Source organism: Pinus tabuliformis, chromosome 3_1 (assembly GCF_031772625.1).
Source record: "Pinus tabuliformis cultivar Carrire ecotype Pingquan chromosome 3_1, CPIR1, whole genome shotgun sequence".
Taxonomy (NCBI): Eukaryota; Viridiplantae; Streptophyta; class Pinopsida; order Pinales; family Pinaceae; genus Pinus; species Pinus tabuliformis.
Genome location: NC_142301.1, coordinates 886,786,770 through 886,811,483, shown reverse-complemented (window position 1 = coordinate 886,811,483; position 24,714 = coordinate 886,786,770). Strand labels below are relative to the sequence as shown.

The window sequence follows — 24,714 nt, the reverse complement described above, 5'->3', positions numbered from 1 at the left end:
ATGCAGATAAAAACTCATGAAAAACCTTGATCGCTCCCACAACACAAGCTAAATTTTATTGGAGATCCTTAGTCTCTCCCATAGGCCTACCTACAGGGACTGAAGCTTTTCAATCGCTCCCATGACTCATCATCCTTGCAACTGGGGAAGAGGATGAAGGGAGACATCTTTACTCATCTCATAAACTGCTCAACCTTCTTCCATAGCTTGAAAAGTCTCTGTAGGACCTTTGAAATTCACTATAGCCTCTGGAATACTTCACCAAATCATTGCTACATCACTATCATCATCATTATTTAAACAACGTTGACTTGGATTCCAACCAACAACCATACTATCACCTAGACATCAAATTTCTCCACAAACACTCTGCCATCAATATGTAACTCCAGAACATGTCAGACATCCTCCAACACTTGTACAACCATATCAAGCATTCACTGACACTTGTATATCCTTTCCAAGCCCAAAGTATAACATCATCAACATCTGGACCTAACTGGGACATGGATACCTAATCAATAAGGCTCATCAACTCTAACTCCAGTAGGATCCACCAAATCCTATATGAAACAACATGATCAATAGGATCATCATCATGGGAAGGCCTCCGAACTAGTACAACACACCACCATCAAAGTTAGGAACAACAACATGACCATGAGGACCATGACATCCTCTGATCACAATCTATATGCAAACTTGCAAGTCACATCTCCATGCAAATAGATATACCAGGGAGCATCTACATATAATCCATACAATCCACTAGTAAATAAACATACAAGCGCTGACCAGGTCACCTGCAACCCAAGGAAACAGGGTGACATCAATGCCAACCAATAACACATCTGCAACATTGCAACACACATAAATTCCAACAAATTATAGATCTAGAGGAATTTATGGTTTGCACAAATTCTTTCAAGGAATCGATCGATGGAGTTTTTATGTTAGAAGGATGCGTGGTCTATTATGAATCAAGAAAGCCAAATGAAAATGAGAAGAATTATGTCATCCATGATTTAGTACTTGTAGAAATAGTGCACGCTTTAAAAATGTAGAGGAATTATTTATTGGGGAGAAGGTTTGTGCTGATGACATACCATGGGGCACTGAGATATTTTTTTAACTTCCCTAAGTTAAATGCTAGACAAGACATATGGTTTGATTTGATTATCAAATTTGATTTTGAGATAGAGCACATCAAGTGAAAAGAAAAAAAGTGTGGCGTATGCACTTAGTACGAGTCTACAAGAGGCTCATTTGGGAGCCTTGATTACTTGTGCAATTGAAATAAAGGAAATGATTAAAGAGGCATTGTCTCATGATGAACACTACCAGTATGTAAGGAAGTGTTTGTAGAAGGAACTTGACAGATCTGTGTGAAAGAGCTACTAACTCACCGATGATGGTATGTCGTCATTCAAAAATATAAAGTATGTGCATGATGTAGTTGATTTGAGGAGACTCATCATGGATGAATTCCATAAACGACTTTACTAGAAGATGATAACAAGCATAAAGAAAATGTATTATTGGAGATTATTGAAGAATGACGCTGTTGAATACATTTCTAACAAGTAAGGGTAGAATGTAGGAATCTAACATGATTTTTGCATCCAATCCAGGGAAAATTTTAAGGATGGAAAATTATTTCAAAGTTTAGAAACTTGATGAATATCACTAGTACATAGTATGCAATTTGTAAAATGTTTGCCAATGTTTTTGTAAAAGTATTCAAATTCTAATAATTTTGTATAGCCTCTATATACATCTTTGGCGATTTTTAAGGTAAAAGTTTTTTATACTATAAAATATGGGTGAATAAATTTTAGAAAAAATGGAAATTAACGAATCTTTTTTTTGGAAAAAGCATGGAAAATTAGTCCACTTGCGAATATTAGCCCCTAAAATTTTCCCTAATCCAATCCCAATTCTTGAGTGGAAGTGGGAAGTCATATATATGGAATTCATTATGGGATTACCACAGACAACCAAATAACTTGATGCCATTATGCTGGTGGTGGACAAGATGAGTAAGGGAGGTCACTTCATAGTTGCCAATTCCACTCACAAAGCTATTGATATAGCCTAGATATCCATGAAGGAAATATTCATGCTGCATGGCTTGCCTAAGAATACTATATCAGATCGAGATGCTAAGTTCACTACTAATTTTTGTAAGTCATTGTTTTCTAGTTTTGGAACCCAACTGGATTTTAGTAATTCTTATTGTCCTCCAATAGATTTCCAAATGGAAAGAGTGAATAGAATTTTGGAGGACATTTTGAGAATGTATTTCACGCGTCAACCAAAGAAGTGGGAATAATTTCTATCATTGGTGGAGTTTTCATACAATAATGTATATCAAGTCATTGGGAATGAGTCCTTTTAATGCATTGTATGGATGGAAATACTCTTATCAGTAAAATTAGTAGTTCTTGGACCTGATATGTTGAATGAAATGGAGCATGAATTTTTCAAGATCAAGCGAAGGAAACCCAGGATATGAAAATTAGTTATGCAAACACGTAGAGGATGCATAAGGAATTCCAAGTAAGCAAGCATGTGTATCTCTGCATCAAACCGGGGAAAGCATTAATGAAGTGGGGTCTTGTGCCAAGTTGGCACCCATATTTTGTGGTCCCTTTCAGATCTTGGAAAGAGTGGGCCTAGTGGCCTACAGATTGGCCTTGCCACCCATAATGGCTGCACATAATGTTTTTCACTTTCCTTTGCTTAATAAATATGTACATGATTCTAGTCATATTGTTGATTTCCCCGTGATACAAGTAGAACCGAGGGAGAGTTCCAACTAGAACGACTATGCATCCTATACTGGAGGTAGACCACGCTTCAGAATCAATTAATAGAGTAGGTCAAGGTGTAACGGAAGCACTTTGGACCCGATGAAGCCACCTATGATATGGAAGAACAAATGAGGGTGTTATACCCATTTTTTTTTACGAATAAGAAAATGTAAGAGATGTTATATAAAGCTCATTTTTTCCCTTTTGCTTTCAAGTTTTAGAAAACATCAAGGATGGCGTTCCTTTAAGGGGGCATAGTTTGTAACACCCATTGTATTATCCCTTTATTTTTTAATGATAAAAGATGACTATGATTGTAAATAAATTTTAATATTTTGTTGGAATTAGAGAATAATACACATAGATCCACGATGAGAGATGTGAGTTTCGGTTAGCGTAGTTGAATGAAAACCACCAAATAACCGGTGAGAAATGTTGGGCAGATGATATTCCCACATTTCCCCTCCTCCATGTGAAGGGAAGGGGAATCAAATAGTCCCATGGGGGCATCATGAAGAGCCTAGAGGAAAAAGAAGAAAAACAAGAAAAACTAGGGATGCGAAGAATAGGATGCTAGACAGTCAACATGAGAGAATGCTAGTCAGAGAAACAAGGTGAAACAAAAGAACAAGAGCACTACACATTGGAGAAAGTTTGTTGATACTGATGGGGCGTAATTCCCATTATTGATGCATTAGAGCCATTGGAATTTGTATGTGTGTCTCCAAGCTTGAAAGATTAATGGGAGGCCCAAAGGAGGATTTGGGTGATGAGTGCTTGCTAAAAATTGGTTGATAAACCACTAAATGCTTGTTGGGTAAGCTGATAAACCACTTAAGGCTTTCCAATTAAATTGATGAACCATTCTAGTGATTTCTGTAAGGTTAATAAACCACTATGGAGGGTGGAAATCCACTAGAGTGTTTGTTGAAAAGGGTTGATAAACCATTGGGTGCTTACCAAGGAAGCTGATAAACCATTCGGTGCTTGCCATGTAAGATGATAAACTACCTAGATAGTGTGCTACATGATCTTATAGTGCTTGCCTTGAAAATATAGTTGATAAACCACCTACAATGAAGATCCATACTCTTGGAAAACTGAGCAATTCCCCAACTAAAATTGGTTCGAATACCTATGGAATAAATCCCTTGGATCATGGATTTGGCTCGGGGGTGGATAGTTGCAAGAAATTTTGTGGTGTAGTTGACTTATGGTTAGGTGGAGAGTTGAAGTCCCACCTTTAGTTTTTAGCCATTTCTAGCTATTCAGATAAGTGCCATGACTTATGTATATACAAATGTGAATGCTAACATAACTAGTTTATTATTGAATATGTATGGCTCTATGATATTCTTGAATGGTCATTGAAAATTGTGACATGTCTTTGATGAAAAATATGTAATGTATGCACATTTGTATAAGTAGGAATAATATCTTATTGTGGATGATATGAATTTTCTTGATTATATATGAAATTATAATTTGTTGCATGGAGACATTTGATTAATTGTTATTACCAACGTTCTAATATTTGACATATTTAAGAAATGAAAGGATCACTATCTTATTTAATACAATAATTTATTCTATTTGTAGAGAATGAATTAAGAATGCATGTATATATATATATATATATATATCCCAATATACACACACACACACACACACACACACACACACACACACACACACACACACACACACACACACACATAATGTTTCACTCTCATTTTGGCATGCTATGGTTTGCATTTAGACCCAAGGAAAGCTTAGTAAAGCCTTTGAAAATATCTGGAGTCCCTAAGTCTGTGCATGAGCCCAAAACCCAACAATCATGATCATTACATGAGGCATGCCATGAACACCTCCAACCAAACCATAATGCAAACAATGGATGGTTGAAGTAACAAGAGAAAATAAATGCTCCCCCTAAACACATGCTATCTCCAAAGAAACTCCAACCTACGATGAACCACTTCCGCTGCAAACATTGCTTAATTGCCAAGAAAGAAGCACCATATGGACCAAGAGTCCACATGACCATGACTCATATGACATATACAATGATACATACATAGATGTAGAAATGATGCAAAATATCATACATAATCTCTAATGACCATACATGACCTCATGACTCATGACTAAATGACTCAAACATAACACAATACAAGTACATAGTGTTATAATATTTTTACATGGATATTACAATACATTACATTGTTTAAGTTATCATCTCCTATGGACCAATGAATCAAAAACATGATACGTCATGACTATTAAATCATCATTAGCCCATACATGTGGCTGAAATAAGACTCCATGTCACTCTTCCAAAATATGCCTAACACCATGGAGACTGTACATACTATTGAATGGACTCTCAACCAATACATATGATGAAATAATAAAAGGTACATGGCTGTAACGAGCTCGTATGACAACCTCTACATGGCTGATTCATGTCTCAAATCACAATATGCATGTCATTTCCACAATGTCCTCATGCTAGGATGGTTGAAAAAATGATTAACGAATGCTGCAACAAGGCTGATATACATGTCTTTTCCACTCATACACAATAAATAAATAAGATGCAAAAATATTGTGTGAAAACAAATAAACATAAAGAACATGCCTTGAAAAACATAGCACCCCTTGATCATAATATACCTCATGAGCATGATGATCATTTGGACCTGAATATGCATGGTTGAACTAGATCAAAACTCATTATTGTTGGTACCCCTCAAGCTGACTATGCTCCCCCTGAGATCATGCTAGTCTCATACATACTGCTGCAATCAGATAGATATATCATGCAAGAATGGACTGTAGTAGGGGCTGATCTCTCCTACTCCGACACTACAACAAAACCAGCGATTAGCGTCCCTTTTTACTTCTTTTTTTGCATCTAGAGCCCATTTTTGGTGCTATTTGCATCCATTTATCAAATATGGTGCAAAACTTGACACAAAATTTGCATCAAGTTTTGCACCAAATCTTACACCAAGTTTAGCACCAGGTTTTGTTCCAGGTTTTGCATCAAGTTTGGCACCTAATTTTATTTGACATACTTTTGCATCCTCATTTGCATCCACTTTTTGCACCTACACTTGCATCAACTTTTGCATCCTTTTTTGCATCCTTTTTTAAATCATTTTTTGCATCCATTTTTTCATCCATTTGTGCATCCCTTTTGTGCCAAGTTTTACATCGTGTTTTGTGTCTAGTTTTGCATAAAATTTTGCATCTACTTTTGTTGCATCCACTTTTACCTCTTGTTTGGCATCCATATTTACATCCTCTTTTGCATCTATTATTGTACCCACTATTGCATCTAATATTTTTGTGCCACAATTAGCGCCTAGTTTGGCACCTCCTTTTGCACCCACTTTTGATTATAATTTTGCATCCACGTTTGCATCCTCATTTGCGTCTAGGTTTTCATCAACTACTACATCTATTTTTGCATCCCTTTTTGTATCCAATTTTGGACCGGGATTTGCATCGGGTTTTGTGTCTCGTTTTGCATCTACTTTTGCATCGACTTCTATTGCATCCACTTTTGCACACAATTTTGCATCCACTGTTGCACCCATTTTAAATTTCACTTTTTGCATCCCTTTTTACATCTTCATTTGCATCATACTTTGATTCTTTTTTTGCATCTATCATTACATCCACTTTTGTTATGCCACAATTTGCACCATGTTTTGCACTCACTGTTGTATCCACGTTTGCTTCCAATTTTGCATCCATGTTCACATCCTCTTTTGCATCAAATATTGCATCTATTTTTGCATCCACTTTTATGTTAGGTTTATGCATTGGGTTTTGCATCTCGTTTTGTATCTACATTTTCATCTACTTACATTATATCCATTTTTTGCATCCAATTTTGTTTTGCCTGTTGCATCAATGTTTGCTTCCACTTTTACATCCATTTTTGCATCTTATTTTGCATATTTTTTGTCTATTGTTACATCCACTTTTGTTGCACCATATCTTGCGCCTACCATTGCAACCACATTTGCTTCCACGTTTGCATCCCCTATTGCATCCAATTTTGTTTCATCCATTTTTGCATATACTTTTGTTTCCGTTGTTGCATCCACATTTGTTTCACCACAATTTGTGCCAAGTTTTACACCTACCATTGGACCCATGTTTGCTTCCACTTTTGCCTTCATGTTTGCATTGACAACTGCATCTACTTTTGCATCCACTTTTGTGTCAGGTTTTTCATGTTGTTGTGCATCTACTTATGTTGTATCCACTTTTCATCCAATTTTACTTCTATTGTTGCCCCCATTTCTATGTTCGCTTTTGCATCCCTTTTCCAACACTCATCATATTTTCTGCATTGATGATATTCCTTATGGCATTAACAATTATGAACAATTGATGACAATGTCAATAATATTGACAATGATGAAAATGAAGATGATGGCGATGACATGAATTGTGATTATGATGATAAAGACGATAGTGGTTACAATGACAATGATGATGATGGCAATGATTATGATGATGACGATGCTAATGACGTTGGCGAATCTTCCCAATTTTAGATGTTGTCATTGTCATAATCATAAGCATTATCTTTGGTGTCATGATCATCATTTTCATCTAGGTCATCATCAAAAACAATAATGGCATGAATGATGATGATGCATGATTACAACAATGTCGATAGAAATTACATTAATGATGATGATGGGGATGATAAAAATGACAATGACGATGATAATGGTGGTGATGATGATGATCATCGATCATCTGTCAAAAATAGAGTTGTTATTTCTCTTACGTATATCAATGTGTCCTAAAAAACCCTTTTCTAGCACTGATCACATTTTTTGGGTTGATGATATTTCTTACAACATCTACAATTATGAACAATTGCAAACAATGTCCATAATGATGATGATGATGGCATGAATGGTGATTATGATGATAATGTAATGATGGCAATAACAATGACAAGGATGATGGTGATGATGATGACAATGATTATGATAATGAGAATGACCTTACAATCTTATGGATTCGTGAACAATTACTAGTTTCAATACCATCTTCTGGATAAGTATTACTATCATACTTTTTAAATTTTCTGTCTCTCTTGAGGTATCTTACTATAATTGTGTTGTCAACACTAGAAAGATATCTTGTTGTAATGTTGGTTCTAATGTTAGCACTAGCAAAGTTTAGTAGGGAGGATGCTACTACAAGAGAAATTCCTTCTAAGTGCCTATGGCATTCAAAATGAGGCTTTATGGGCTGCTTGTTAACACATGTTCTCATGCTCATATAAAATTAATGTGAAAAGTTTCTTTAATTGGTTCCCATGCATAATTGATATTGATAATGGGGTGGTATAAAATTGTAATGGGCATGTCCGTTAGTTAGTTATGATGGGTCAACAACATTGAAACCATCCAAGTGACATTTCACCTTGGAACAATCGTCGCTCGTGCGAAAACACGAAGTTTATGTAAATGAAAGTTGTGATTGTAGTGGAATTAAAACCATCGAGAAATATCAAAGAAGACGCTGCCTACCAGTTTTGAAAGACACCCAAGGCATTGAACAACTATTTGCGTTAGGATGTAGTGAGGGAATCGAAGGAAATTTGGCAGCCCTAAGTTGCCATTACTATTGCCAATCACACATTCAATAGTAACCATAAAAGGTAGCCACATATAAACAGAACCTCGAGGTGTTGACAGTCAGAATCTATTGTAATAGCTTTGACGTATATATAGTTTTGTGTTTAGATGAGAATGAAGTGGGCTTCATCCAGGGTTCGGCTCAATCCTCGTCCATTCCATGCAGTGGTGCTTAATTCACCAAGCAAGAGAATATTACGTGAGTGTTCAGAGTTAAATCAACAGAAATCAAGGACGTGTGATTGTCAAATTATTGCTCCTCCCTTATGATTGAGCGCTTGATGCGATGGTCATTATCCTTGGGTGATACTTTTATTCCCCATTTTCTATTGAAAAAGTAGCGTTTTTCTGTTCGATTATGATAGGATTGGATGAACGCCGGTTTGGGTGGATGTAGAACCATGTTTTTTTGTGGTGATCTTCAAATGTCTTGAGGATAAGAAAAAAATCCTTGACCAAGGTCCATGGTTTTGGGGATGAGTTGGTCTTCTAGTGAAGCCATGGTTTCCCAACTTCAATCCTCTCACTATGTTGCCGATGACTACTCTAGTATGGGTAAGATTCCCAGTTTTCCCATTCACTTTACCCATCTAGATCTCTTAGAAAAAGTGGGCAATTTCTTAACACAGGGTTCAAAATTATTACAACAATATACTCATTAATCACTAAATATGTCATTTGTAGGAATTGCAGTTAGGTGGGGAGGATAAAACTCCTATCCATTTTTAAAGCTACACCCAATTAATAAGTTCTCCATGTGCCACAATAAATGCAATTTTTATGACTATAGTGACACATCCCTCGAGATTTCCTTCCACACCAACACTTTTATCCATGAACTAAAGAGTGACTATTTCATTATTATATTATACATACATGTTAATATAAGCATTAAAATTTGTATTCCTTTGTAAAAAATGCTAGTCCAAGAGATACATTTGATCACCTTGTCTTGTATCCAATATCCAATGTTGACCCCTATATCCTTAGATCTAGAGTGAAGGTTTCATTTCTAATGTTGTGTTTGAGCTTAAATTCTAATTAAATATTTGGGTTAGCCAAGGTCATTACTTAACTTAATGGCTTTGCAATATACAATGTATCATATTTTTTTTAAGTTCAATTGGTGAGATATGTCTGGGGGATTGAACTTTCGATCACTTGGATACACAAGGGCTTGCCAACATGCTTTTTTCCAATTGTGCTACTACCCTAAGAAAATATACAATGTATCATATTAACATCCACTTAAACCAAATTGACTTTTGGGACACATGTCTCTTTGATGATGAAGGGAATCCAATTATGTGATGTCAAACACATTCCCTCACAAACACTCACAAAGACCCTACACCTTTTAGGGTTCGAACCTAGGTTGTCTGTTATGAAACCAACTCACAAAAAGATAGAAAAGATAGATCAACAACTTAGAAATCAGCCTCTTCGAGGGGGCAACCTCCTTTACATTACACAAAATCACAATTATTGGATGATACAAATGACAAAGCCTCATTTCTATATATAGGAGTCTAAGGGGTCACAATATAATCAAAGTCAACATAACAATAATAATATAAGGGCACAAAAATAACAATAGTGGGCTTCTATGGGGCACAATAATAACAATATGGGGACAATAAGGGCACAACAATAACAGTAAGGGCCACAATGACACTAGTAATGGGGGAATCACTAGTGTTATAGGGACCTAACATTGTCTATATGGAAACACTGTATAGTTTTGAATTTATTTATTGTAGATTTGTACATAGATGGATATTCCTTTCTTTGCATTTATCTTTTAGACTTCTTGCTTTCACCAATTGATTTAGAGCTTATGGAGTCTCAAGTAGCACCAATCCACTTGCTTCTATTGGATTGAATAACATGATTTATCTTTTGAAATCCATAATATCTCATTCACATGCTTCCTATTTCTCCCATAAGACTTTAGCACAGACTCCATGATCATGTTTGTGTCCCTCTTAATAACGCACTCCTTGGAAGGGGCCATAAAATCTTTTATTAGGACTAAACTTGGATGTCTCTTCTTTCTTGCCCTTTGATTCTTCATTCAATCATACCACCCATCAACTTGTTATTTTTCCATTTTTCTTATAATGACCTTTGTTGTTGGGAAGGTGCCTTTCAAGTATTTTGTCTTTGCATATAGATACACATAAAGTATCATTATTTTAATCTAATGGACGTGGTTGTTAAAATCACCAATATTTAATTAAATATGCATTGTTATACCTTTGCTCAAGTCAACTTCAATTCAAATTCTAACACATGTGTGTATACCCTTCCTTGCTTAGTTTGTATATTGTTGTAAGTCCCCAATATATTTATGTTGGCTTTTGAAAGATCATCTCATCCCAAAATAAGTAGGGGGGATTCAATATTCAAATCCGACAGAGTGGGGTTGAAGAAATGGATATTGAAGATGGATTCAATTATAGAAACTATCTTTTGAAAAAAGGTTAGTTTTGCCCCAAAAAGAAAGTCCCTCCTTTGAGACCTTGCCACAACTTCCATAGTTGTGAAATTTTACAATAATAGAACCTCTAGAGTAGAGGTTTACCATATGGCCGTCGATGACATCAATACAACAGGTCAAAATATGTTGCTAAGGAACAAGTTGTACATAATGAGGAAATCAAAGGATTAGGATGTGGCATCCTTCCTCATGACAATCTCTCAACTAAGAGGCCATCTGTAAGGACTTGGGGAACCAATCATTGATTATGAAGTAGCCATCTGTATACTAAATGCATTGCCACCATAATGGAGCAACTTTGCAACAAGCATCTACTCCAAGAAGGATTCAACTCCCTTTGATAAGTTGTGGGTGCAATGCATATTGGAAGAATCAAGGATCAAGGTCAAGGATGATATTGGATCAGATGGGCAATCTCAAGCCTTTCTAGCCCGAGTTAAGAAGTTGAAGAAGGGAAAGTTTGGCAAGGCCAAGAAGAAAGACATATCCAAAGCGCAATGTTTTGGATGTAACGAATTTGGACACTCTAGGAGGGACTTTCCAAACTAGCATAACAATAAGATAAAGGAAAGGAATGAAGCTCATGTGGCCGAAGCAATGGGAGAACCTGAGAAGAAGGCAAAGAAGGAAGAAGTGAAGGATCTTTACTACTAAAGAAGGTTCATTGACTGTCCGGCTCTCTGTGAAGTTTAATATTTATTTTAGGATAATATGTTTTGTTTAACATCTTAGAAAGAAGCATATGATAGTAGCATGTATAGAATTTACATGATTAAGTTTCTTTGTAGAGATCATCTAGATAGATGGATAGATAAACCATTTTGCATATTGACCATCCAAGCATTATCTAACATTATATTAGAAGATATCATCCTGCTTAGTTGAATCATCATGATTCAGGAAAGACCATTGTTTTTTGAAGGTCTTTGGAAAAATCATCATGGCAAGGTTAAGTAGACATTCCATGTAATGTGGAACCAATACTAGTAAAGGGATGAAAGAATGCAATGGTCAGGATGTAGGCTCTTTGCGAGATATATGAATATCTAAATGATTGGATGAAAGCATAGGAATGCATGTTGGATCTAAAACTCTAGATAAGATTCTTGTGTATAGAATCTTGTGAAAGAAAGTTGGTCATAAAATATGCTTATGTATATGGATATATGATGCTTGAAAGGAATATGATTTGGCTTACTTAAGGATTTGTAAATAATTTAAGACTTTCTCTAAAATATATGTATAACGATGATTAACATCTAGTCTAGTCCCTAGAAGAAAAATTGTAACTTGGTAATAAAGTTCGATCCTTCGGCACTTTGATGCATGAAGGAAGATTCATATGGAGATGGATCATGAGGATGTTGATGGAATGAGAAGGTCATCATAATGAGGCAAGTCTAATTTTCATTATTGTTGGTTATTTGGTTAACATATTATTTTGCTACCTGGAAGAATGTCGCAGGAATATATGATGGCAGTTGAGGCAAGTGCAATTGTATGGATGAAGAATATTGGGGGAAGCTCAATATTTGGTACTAGAAAGCTGTAAGTTCAAGAAATGTTAATTTGGAAAGGGATGGTAGAAGTATGATAAGATAACCTGAAGGTTAAAGAATATCACATTTATAAGTAAGCCATGATCAAGCTTCAAGTTTGGGAAAGCTCAATGCAATGCCTTCATGTTGAATATGAAAGTGATAAGCAAGAAAGGTACCCTGAAACTTGTCACAAGATTGAAGAGAGAAGGTGGCTCCATGATATCTTGAAAGAAAGAAAGCTCGATGATGTAGAGGAAAGAGGGAGCCAGAAAACTATGAAGAACTGGTAGCTAATACTCTTATGAAGGCAAATTGTAAGGCTTGTGATGATGACTTCTCAAATAAAAGGGAAGTCTAGATCTCCTCTATTTTTTAGAGGGGGTTATTCTCAAGATTAAAGGAGAATAGGGATGTTGTCTTTGGTTGAGAGGGAGTGATGTGGGACATCACTTGTACATTATCCTCTTCAAGTGATGAAGAGAGAATGGCAGAGAATTGGATAAGAATTTGCGGTTTCCTTGATGATATTACATTCAAGAAAGGAAAGGGACCAACACTGTTTGAGGATGTGATAAGTATCCAAGTGAAGAGTGGTCGAAGAGGACTGATATTCTTTGAGGACTCAAGATTCGAGATCCAAGATAAGAATAGTCCTAATAGGACATATCTTATAGACATCCAGATGGGGTATGTGCCTTGTAGAGGTAGTGCGGTATCACACATAAAGCCTCCCAACATAATGCTCTTGATTAAAGAAGAGATTGTCTAGTTAGGCCTAAGAGACAATGCTGGTCATGATGATGATGCTTACAATATGGCTTATCAATCCGACTCTTTTTGTGATAACTCTTCAATTTGAGATATGATGTTGTACTGAGTGTACAATTATGAATACCTCCCTAATTAAGAGGGATTATTGAAAATGTAACTAGTTTCGGTCTTCATAATTGTTGTACTCATTTCAATATGTATCCTATGTAACAAACAAGAAAAGAAAAGAAAATATATTATTATTAAAGCATGGGTTTCATGCTCATTATTGATTGTGTTTTAGGTAAAGCATGTTCTTCATGCTTATAGGGTTTGTTAGGTCTTAGGATTTACTGTCTCGAGTCAAAGGAGTCAACATCATGTTTATAAGACCCTTATGGGCAAAAATATATTTGTAAAAATAATTATTTTTGAGTTTAGAAAATCCTGGAAGCTCCTAAAGTACAAGTCGACCCTGGGAAAATCAAGTCGGCCTAAAGGAGAGAATTCGACCCCTTGAGAAGGATATAAAAGGAAGCAATTCAACCTCATTTGGAAAAACTCACTCAACAAGTTCAATCTACAAGAAAGAGTTCGATCTATAGCTGGGAAGAGCAGGAAAAGAAGAGTGAAGGCCAAGAAAGCACAAGAAGGACATAAATATTTTGTTTTGGGCTCTATCTCTCTCACACGTGCGAAATTCTAGGGTTTCTGGGCTGCAGGAAGAAGTGAAGTTACAGGTCTGAGTTGTAGGAAGATGAAGTGCAACATCTTGTAACTAGAAGGAAGGATACTTGATCTAGAAATCATAACGAGTTGTCTTGCTATTAGGAAGGTCCCAAGAGGAGGCTGCTCTAGGGTTTCCTTGGAAGCTTTAAGGTCGAAATTGCAGGGTCGAAGTTGCAGGTTGGGTAGCAGTATTGAAGCTGGCAGGTCAAAGTTGCAGTGTCTAAAATTTTGGTGTAGAATCAAGGAAGGATTTAAGGAAGGGATGACTTGGTACTAGGAGAAGGATTGGTCTAGGGTTTGGGTCTTTGTATATCATTTGAAGCATATTTTAAGAAGAAAGCCAATATATGTGTCTATTGTTGTTATTATTGTTCTTGACATTGTTTGATGAATAGATCTAACTAAAGAACACAAAGAAGATAAATAAGATTCACAAGCAAATATCAAGTTAAAGGAAAATAAGTACAATAAGCTGCCATTATCGATTTTCTAACAATTTCATCCTGGACTTCTCGTGGGAAGGCGGGGGGGGGTAGTTGCATTGAAGAGGTAAACAACAATTAGGGCTTGCAAATGAGCACAGGGTTTGCCAAAAGGGCCTTAACCATTAGAGCCACGTCTCGACCACATCCATTGTTGAGGCACGGTGATAATGAGGCGAGTGAACCTAATTGGTGAAGTCTCGAAAGACAAAAGGATTTTAGGGGATTGAAAACCAAAGTGAGGCCAATGCACAATGTACAAAATGAAGCATTTTAGGGATAAAGGTGGAAGGTAAACCAAAGGCTAAAGGAGTTGCAAAGGAATGTTAAAACCAAGACACAATGTGAGGAAGATTGTCGTAGGCAGGAGGAGGACAAGGCTACCTCACCCCTAGATAACACGTTGAACCTTCCCCAAAGAATCCTAAACCAAGCAAACCAAAGTAATATAAATGTAGCTGACCCAGTGGAAAAAATTAAGAGCAAAGACAATACTAGTATACTTGTTGGAGTTGAGCTCCCATAAACCTAGAAGAGTTTAAGTGCAGGTACTCCCACCAGTGGGTATGCGGGCCACATGCAACCTTGCCAATACTTGGAAAATGTAGATAGTCTAGCTCATGAAATGGAGTGAAGGATGGAAGGCCAAACCAACATGGAAGAACAACTTGGACCTTCCACGTTGCTTAAGGAACTACTATAGAAGCCGCAGAGGAAATATCCCATAGATAACCCGACAACACGACATTGACACCAAATATCATCAATTTGACCCCAACAATTGTAGGAAATTGAGGAAGTTTCAAAGATTTCCAAATTAAAACAATGCATTATCATTAAATCTGGGTGACACTATCCCTCTCTTTAATGTTTGGAGTGACAACGGAATAACAAATCCGCTCAGTAACCTAACACACATCTCAACACCCCATCAAATTTTTATTTATTTTTATATAATTTATTATTATATTTAAATTTTTAATCCCCTATCCTTATCACTAATGTAAGTAATTCATAAGAGAGTATTAATAATCATATTAATCCATAAGAGATAAGATATCCCTGCAAGAACTTAAGATTACCGCCTCGCTTGCCCGGATGGTCACATAAAGAGTGGCCCTGTCCCCACAAACCAAAAAACTCCTCAAAAACAACATAATTTCCCCACCCCACACTAACGTCTTTCAAGGGAAATGGCAAAAGTTGAAAAGCTACTTAAGGCGGTGCAAATATTTTGAAATAAAGAGAAGAGTATCCCCACCTTCGAATGCCTATAATACTAGATCAGTGAGTGCTGCGATCCGATGTAGTGTAGGGTTTAGTGGTTCTGCATGAGGGTTCAGGAAGATTCAAGGGGTTTATCTCGGGATTTAAGCCTCCGACCGGATCAGTAGAGAGACTGTAAAATTGAGGTGCAATGGTTGTGTCTTCTTCACCTTCGACAAATTTCTCTTTCGAAGCCCAAGAATTAAGTTCGCTGTTATTGAATGCTTCCTCATCATCGTCTGATATTTTGAATTCATGCCGGGTCGTGGAATCCTTAATCGATAGGCACAGTTGGGATCAGACCAGGCATTTTTACATAACATGCTTCCCCGTTCTGCTCCGCAAGATCTTCGGCTTCGAGGAGGTCTTACAGCCATCCGACATTGGCGGATGGATCGCGCAGACCTCTGAGCATTCCGCGAATGCGGTCGTAAATCTTCTCTCGCTGTCTGGAGCTTTGTTTTCGTCAATCTTTGCCGCAGACGAGGAAAATGTGGTTCGCTATGTGTTTCCATCCGAGCGCCTTCCGGCGTGGATTCGTCACATGCTTCAGTCGGAGAGGGGTTTGTATATCTTATCTGAAGTCTGCCCTGCTTTATTTAAAGACCGATTGAAGGAGGACGGCCATGGAGGAGGATTTCAGGTGCAGTTGAATGCATTTGAGTATTTTATGTTTTGGTTTTCTTATTACGCTGTATGCAAAGATAATGATATTATGCATCGTTCGGATTCGGATGAAATGAAATTGGGGTTTAAGAAGGCTTCCCGGTCTCGTTTCGAGAAATGGCCGTCTTCTCTGCATAGTTTGCACGGTAGCCATGACAATGGAAGGCCTGTGAAGTTCAATTCTAGCCCTTATTTGCATCTTCTGAATTTGTATCTACACAAATTTGTTCCTATATCTGATTTTTGTGCTCCCAGTGTGTCTGTACATCATTTTTTCGAGGAGAATCCATCGATATTTTCTCGCGCCGAGTTTGTTGTTCATACCTTTGTACAGTTTTGGTTAGTGAATGACGATTTTTCGCCCTTACCTTCACGGGTTTGCCAGTCTTTTGGTATTTTGTTACCTGTTAATAATCGATATCATAGGTATGGTCTCCCTAGTGTAGAAATCACAGAGGCTGTGAAAATACTGGTCAATTATGTAAGCAGTACTTTGTGTTGTCCTCAAGAAGAGTTGAATTCTGGATGGAGAGCTGCATCACAAATGGATACCTTGAGATTGAGGTCATTTTCCTTGCCACAGAGTAGTTTGGTTGTGCCTGCTACATGGTCCCTTCTGTTACAGAGGCCTTTGTACAGGTTTATATTACGAGCTTTCAGTTATTGGCCAGTAGGTGCTTGTCTGAAGAAGGCTACACACATTATTGATCTATGGTTGGATTATTTACAGCCTTGGAATATTGGTGAAGAAGGCGAAATGATGCCCGCTCTCGAAGAGGATCATTATTTGGAGGCAGAGAATAAGATGCTTAGGGATAGGGATCAACGATTGTCTCCACTTTCAGGTAGCTTGCTTCAAAAGCAAAAGACTGGTACTGATTCTGTGTGATCATTAGTAAAAAGAAGCACGAAAGAAAGTTGTTATGGATATAATGATCATTGGCAAAACTATGTTCTGGCTAATTATCCTTTTTATAGCTCTCTTGTTGTTCAGTTTCTTGTATTTGCCCACAAGTTCGTGCACATCAATACCAAGGCAGTTCTTCAGATGACTCACAAGGTGCATTGCTCTTTCCTTTATTCTATTATGTCTTATTGATAATAGCAAGGAATAGATGAATAAACTTTGACACTTCAAGCAAGACCCCATGTTTATTTAAAGCAAGATCCAATGGTGGATTAAAGGTACTTATTTCAAGGTAGGATCAACAATTAGGATTATTATACCTAGGTTTTGTATCTAGAAAATTCAGACATGAGGAATTTACTTTTGTAAGTGTGAAAATCAATTAGTTGGAACTTCCTCTTGCATGGGAATAATCACATAGCAGGAAAGGAGAAAAAGTGTTGTCCAGATCCGAATGTAGATTGCTGCCTTTTAAATATTGAATTTGCCTTGCTGTCAGTGCTATATTAACAGAAAAATTCAACATTAACAACAAATGATCCATTCCTGATAGATTAAGTTATGAGCAGTCTTCATGCATGTAAATGTACGCTTGAATTTGATATAATTGTTTATTAGTTTAACAGACAAAAAATGTCCTTGGTTTATTTTATAGGCGTTTAAACTATCTTTCTTATTTTGCACTCAAATGCTTTGTATGTGAAAATTACGTCGTGTTATTGAAACTTAATTTGGTTGTTAATTCAACAAACAAATAATTGTCTGTGGTTTAAATTAGAGACATTTAGATTAGCGTCTATTTTTTGGATCTCAAATGCTTTTTGTCTGAACAATACCTATCCAACTTATTATTTTATGTTGACAAATTCATTGTAGTTTAAATAGTTGTAGACAAGATTTCCAATCAAATAGCTAAGCACACCATCTATTTACAGTCTTTTGTGGAGGGTCATTTCCATAAATGATCATGTCTATTGCTCGAGAAACAATGGGTAAATTCAGCCTGATGTCATTGCACTGAAGTTACTTCTATTTGATAATTCAGCGAGCAATTTATATGCTTCATGTTTTGGACGAGTTCTGCAAAGAAGGATTGAGTTTTGCATTTTACATCTGATAGGTACTTCGCTAACTTTGTATAATGGGCATAGATATTGAATGGATATGGACAAACTTGTGATCCCAACCCAAACCTGGTTTGACTATGCAATTTTGAAGAAAATGTTTTTTGGTATATTCTTATGCACTGTCAAGGGTTCTCAACACAAATTGGGAGTGATCATGTTTGTTGTCTTTATAGTATAATTGGGCTAGGAGGCTCATTTTACAGCCCAGTGTGAACGTGATGTGTAAGTATGTCCGTGCTCAACTTGGACTCTAGAGTTGACATGTGTCCCTCTTAAAATAAAAATAAAATATTCTCTAAATAGAAAAGTAATGTTGGCTATAATAAAAAAGAAAAAAAGAATATGCTATACATGTTTAATTAGTTATCCATTTGATCTATAATATAATTTCATGTAAAGTAATTAGAAGTAAAAAAAATTATGCGAGTAAGATGTTTAAACCTTATACTTTTCAAAAAATAAGTTAACACTTTATATAAATAAATTACTTGAAGATCTATATTAATAACTTGTGTGAATATCAACTTATGTGAATCCGTGCTTAAGATGGATCCATGCTGGTAAATCATAATTCTTTTCTGACCAAAAAATGTCCTGAATGTGTGTAGTAAGACTTGAAGATCTATATCAATAACTTATGTGAATATCAACTTATGTGAATCCGTGCTTAAGATGGATCCATGCTGGTAAATCATAATGATTTTCTGACCAAAAAATGTCCTGAATGTGTGTAGTAAGTCTGTTGCTTTCAAAGAAAATTGAAGTCCTAAGTTTCTCAAATCTTTCCCTATAACTGTCTGGATAATGTTGATATGCCAATAGTCGGCATTCGTAATCCATTCTCAAGTCACATAAGAAGTGAGTGCAACTCAATGTTACTTAGGTGGATCATGGTTGGGTGGGCAGTGGTCTTGCCTGAAACCTTGCGTTTCCTGCCAAGTTTGATGATTGTTTTTTAATGTCTTATTGAATATGTTCCTGGATTTCAATATTTCACTGTTTTAGCTTGATCTTCTAACAAGTTCACTTCTTTGATAACGGTAGCAGTTGGTGGTTATTATTTCTAATTTGTTTCTTTTATCCAGATAGAAACAATACTTGAAATCCAATTTACATTCATGCATTTTCGTTGTATATTCATGATCACTTTAATTTTCAACAGGTTTGGTATTTGGCTGAGATTTATGTTAGTTTATACTGGAGTTCATAGTACATGTATAATTTTGTTTGTTAATGTATTTTCTGACAAGTATATCAAATGGGATTCAAAAGGGTGGACTGTGGTTATTCACAGTTGAATTTCCATGCGTATTTCATTGTATCATTAGAACTGAGATATGTAATGGCAATAACATCTTTTTCTGAACGTGTCCTTTGCAGTGTTACCTCTATTCTTTGCTTTTCCAGAAAACCGGTTTTATAATTTGTTAAAGTCTGTTGTATTCTAATGTAATATTTTGTTTTCATCTGTAGGTATTAAGTGTTTTGGTATCTTCAAAAGAGCTACTGTGTCTTATTCGAAGCATAGATTCGACATACAATGATGTGAAGTCGGGAAGTGCGCCATGTTGTTTTGACAGTTTGGATAAGGTTGTGCCTGCCATCCGAGAGCAGCTACAGGTCTTCCCTCTATGACCTATATAGTGTTCTGACGTAGGCTACCTTATCCAATGCACCATTTTTAAAAAGGTTTTTTTTGGAAAATGCCTCATTATATTAAGATGTTTCTTTGTGACTACTACAGGACTGGGAGGGTGATTTATCAAATTTTGAGAAAGGCAGTGAAATTACTCACTCTCCTTCGCAAAAAGAAACACCGATGTTGCAACTTTTCAGCACCAGTGATAGTGGAGGCCATCAAATGCTAAAGGTAAGTTTTGTGAATAGTTTCTCTTTATCTCTTTCTTTTTGCAAGACTCATTTGGTTGATGGATAGGTTTATAATTTATTCTGCCCGTACATCAAAATTGGAACCTTACAAAGATAATTCCTTACAAACATTAATTCAACAAAATTTTTATTTATGCCATTATAAGGAGGTAACTGCATCAGTAATTGTTTATATTAATTTTCCCAGAGAAAGATTTTCCCTTAACTTGCCCACATATTAACTGTTCCAAGTGAGGAAGTTGGTACATTGTCAGAGTGATGGAATCCCCCTTTCTCCCTCCTTTCCCTGTATTTTTTTTTCTGGGTGAGGAATGGAATTGACTTCTAGTTGAAATACCAGCTGGTAACTGGACAGAACTACTTGGGAATAGATCCTGTAACCTCCCTGGGTATTATGCCTTCTGTAGAAAGGGTTGGGCAAATTGAGCTATACTATTGTGCTAAGTGTTCATTACATATGTACAAACATGAAATCAATCACTATCTTTATTGGGATTTTCTATAACTAAAATGGAAATGAATTCTATAAATCTTCCATACAAAAGGTTAGAATGACTTTAAAGCTCAGGTAGCTGGAAATTATTTTATTCAAGAGGAGAGCTGTGTTGGAGTAGATTATTCCTCAATTTTTTGACCACACTGCAGAGCTCATCTTCAGGGTATAATTGAAGTTTGATTAAATTTGGGCTTGATAAGAACATACTTTTAAAAAATTGATTTCTGATTAATCTTAGCTGGATAATAACCTAGTTGTGATTTAATTTTGCTAGTTGGAAAATAATCTGCCATGGTCTGGATCTTCAACTTGTCCTGACGATGAACCACACTTGTTGGTTTGGAACGCGTCGACAAATGATTTATGATGTGATTTATGCCGAAAAATATTCTCAATAATTGAGTTTCTAAACTTTATAGATGATTTTTATTTTTTATTTTTGGGAGGGGGTGGGGAGGTAATTTAAAGGCCTTTTATTAACTGTTGATGATCACATATGATCCAACCTTCTGTATGCCTCTGGTCTGCCACTAGGGAAACCGGACCATTGGCAATACAGGAGGCCTGCTGTCCAAAAATATACATTTTAAAAAAATATACTGAGTTCTAAAAAAGCCTACAGTGCCTTGGCTTAACAGCCACAAAATATAACACATAATCCTACTATAATAGTAAAGATAGAAAACATAAATTTTCATGAGGAGACTAGGAGGTGGAAACCTCCACATCTATGGGTTCTTGATCACCTGGACTGTCTAGATGAGTTGGGCCTTTGCCATGCAGTAAGACTGCTTTTATCCTTGTCAAATGCTTGTCCATGGCTTTAAATTCCAACTGCATCATGTTCATCATCATCATAATTTTGTTTTTAGTGTCATTTTTGGAAAGGAGTACCCTTCCCTGCAGCTGTCTAGTTGTAATGGGACTGGTACATCTACTCTTGATAGATGACCTTTCAGCAATGAAGCAGTGATACCTCTCAAATTTCCATTGCCATTTTCCCACCCTCAAATGCTAGTTCCAACTCACACGGCAATTGATGAGCTTTCGGGGTTATGTATGCCCTGAGGAGGCCCTGCTGCAGATAGAATCCACCTCAGAAGTGCGTGCCCCGGCCAACTGAGGAGTAAGGACTTGACGAGAGGAAGAAAATAAAGAGACCTGAGTAGGAGTTGATCCCAAGAGGAGGGTAGCCCAAGATGGTCTGGTCCCTCTCTCACACCACACCTCGACAAAGCCTCACACCACCATAAACAAAACCAGAAAAACCATAAAGCAGCAAGGAATAACAGAGGATGCCCTGGATTCAGCATAATCAGATAGAAATTGCCATTCATGAATAACATTTACCATCATGAAACAACACAATGTGCCTTTGCAAAGCTTCCCAAATCTGAACTGAGACCTTGCAAAGATTGCTTTTCTCATGCGAGGAGTTTGGTGGAGAGTAAAAGCATCATCTGAGATAATGAAGGGACGTACAACTGTGTACACATTCTCATGAAGTGGTGTGGTGGGCACATCTACCTTGCTGGGGTTAGATGAAGTTAATTTGATGTAAAGCATCAAAGAGGAAACATGACATCAATGACTAGTTAAATGTGTTGTTTAGAAATTAGACAAGGTTAGAGAAGGTCATATTGAAATTTCACATTGGGTTGGCCTATACTTCTACCCCTTTTTTGGTTTCTTCTCTTTTTTCAGCTTTTATTTGTTTACGCAGAGGAGAATTTGCATGTTTACAAAATGATGCTTTCAGAAACATCTTCATCCATCTGACAAATCTATAATTTCTCCATAAGCATACAAAAATGGTGAGGAGTGCAGAGTTCCTAAACTACTGGTCTGTCTGATCTTCTGCTGTTAAAACTTAAAGTTAGCTCTAAGAGTCTAAACAAAACAATTTGATAGTTAATTTTGTATGAATTGAAACTTCTGTGTCTACCTTAGATAAAATTTTACTTTGAAGCACATCGTTGTAGATTATACAACCTTTAGGCATACATATTTTCTTGATTATCTCTTCTATTTTTTGCCTCACACCAGATACTTCTAATTGATTTATTCCAAAGTGTGTTCCATCAATAGTATCAATAGATTTTCGTATAGGGGACCTTGCTAAAAATATCTTGCATTCTGTCCCTCGTACCTTATTTAAGAAATGCCACCCATTTCCAATGGAGTAGAGGCCACTTGTTTTCATTTTTATCTCTCCAAAGGATGTTTCTAATGATGCTCTCTAGATATTGTATAATTGTAGCAGGGGCCATTAGAATGTTGCTTTGATAGAGGGATATCTGATAGGATTGGCCAGTGTCCAGTCTCTTGCCGTATGTTTCAAACTTGACAGGTAAATAGGATAGGCCAATGGGATTGCTAACTTCATCAGTGTTGATGAGGTAGGGATGTAAAGATTGCCCTATCTCTTCTATCTAAGAAAAGCCCCATCTCTTGTCCGTCATGCCCATGGGGGAAGTTCAGTTTAGGTTTCAGCTTATTGTATAATACCAGTGTCCAGTCACTTGCCTTATGCTTCAAACTTGACAGATAAATAGGATGGGCCAATGGGATTGCTAACTTCGTCAGTGTTGATATAAGGTAGAGGCGTGAAGGTTGCCCCTGATAGAGGATATTACAAGTAGAGGAAGGTTCTCAACATGGCATTACTAAGTGATTGCATCCATCTAGAATTTGAAGAATTATATATTTTTGCTTGTCTCTGCATTAGATATGTCTACTAAATGCTTCCAGTTAATGGGGCATTGATTTGAGCATTCAATATATTTTTATTCTTTATCAAAGTATTCTTTTGTTGTATTTGTATTTTTCAATTTATGCCTTACGACGTTTCCTTTGCAACATCTGGTGCAAATGCTAGTATATCTTACCTCATTTTATGGTTAACATTGTATAACAAAAACATGTGTTGTGTTATGTAATTAATACTAACATGTAATATTGATTTTTTTTGTCAGAATGCTATAGGTAATGATTGCCAAGACGATGATCCAAATTATGTTCAACATATATCAGGAGATGATGAGGATGAGGATGAGGATGATGGTGGTGAAGGAGGAGATGATGATGATAGTTGCGGTGTTGGTGATGATGTGGATCAGAGTAATGAGGATGGTCAAGATGATCATGAGGATGATCTTGGTGGTGGTAGCTAGGCATGCACATGCATTGTTTTTTATGAAGAAATTATTGTGTAGAATGACATTGTTATGTTTAGATGGGTGTTGTGAATTTACCCTATATCAATGAGACATTTTGATTTTGTAATCATACGATGAGTTTGATTTATGTATGTTGTTAATTTATCGTAGAATAACGATATTCATGAAATATTTTGATTTGTTAATCATATTTGAATTTTACTTGTTTTGATTAAAAATAATACTGATTTTATTAGTATTATGTTGCTATTTTATACATGTTTTGAAAATTGTTAATGACACATTGTTATTTTTTTGGATGGATGTTGTCAATTTCTCTTAAATTTCTTTACAAATGATTTTGAATTGTGATATCTGCTTTAATTTTTTTTGTCAGAATGCTATAGGTAATGATTTCCAAGACGATGATCCAAATTATGTTCAACATATATCAGGAGATGATGAGGATGAGGATGAGGATGATGGTGGTGAAGGAGGAGATGATGATGATAGTTGCGGTGTTGGTGATGATGTGGATCAGAGTAATGAGGATGGTCAAGATGATCATGAGGATGATCTTGGTGGTGGTAGCTAGGCATGCACATGCATTGTTTTTTATGAAGAAATTATTGTGTAGAATGACATTGTTATGTTTAGATGGGTGTTGTGAATTTACCCTATATCAATGAGACATTTTGATTTTGTAATCAT

General features: G+C 36.4%; 2 protein-coding genes across 2 annotated transcripts; both read left to right on the top strand.

The window, feature by feature from the left end:
* The first annotated feature begins 15,910 nt into the window (after positions 1-15,910).
* Positions 15,911-17,314, top strand: LOC149190453 (uncharacterized). The gene has a single exon (XM_089410519.1). The coding sequence runs from the start codon at positions 15,911-15,913 to the stop codon at positions 17,312-17,314; it is 1,404 nt and encodes a 467-aa protein (XP_089266645.1).
* Positions 17,023-24,192, top strand: LOC149190452 (uncharacterized). The gene is made up of 4 exons (XM_089413403.1): positions 17,023-17,485; positions 19,933-20,079; positions 20,204-20,329; positions 23,821-24,192. The coding sequence occupies exons 1-4, from the start codon at positions 17,474-17,476 to the stop codon at positions 24,016-24,018; spliced, it is 483 nt and encodes a 160-aa protein (XP_089269529.1). The 5' UTR covers positions 17,023-17,473; the 3' UTR covers positions 24,019-24,192.
* Positions 24,193-24,714: the final 522 nt, after the last annotated feature.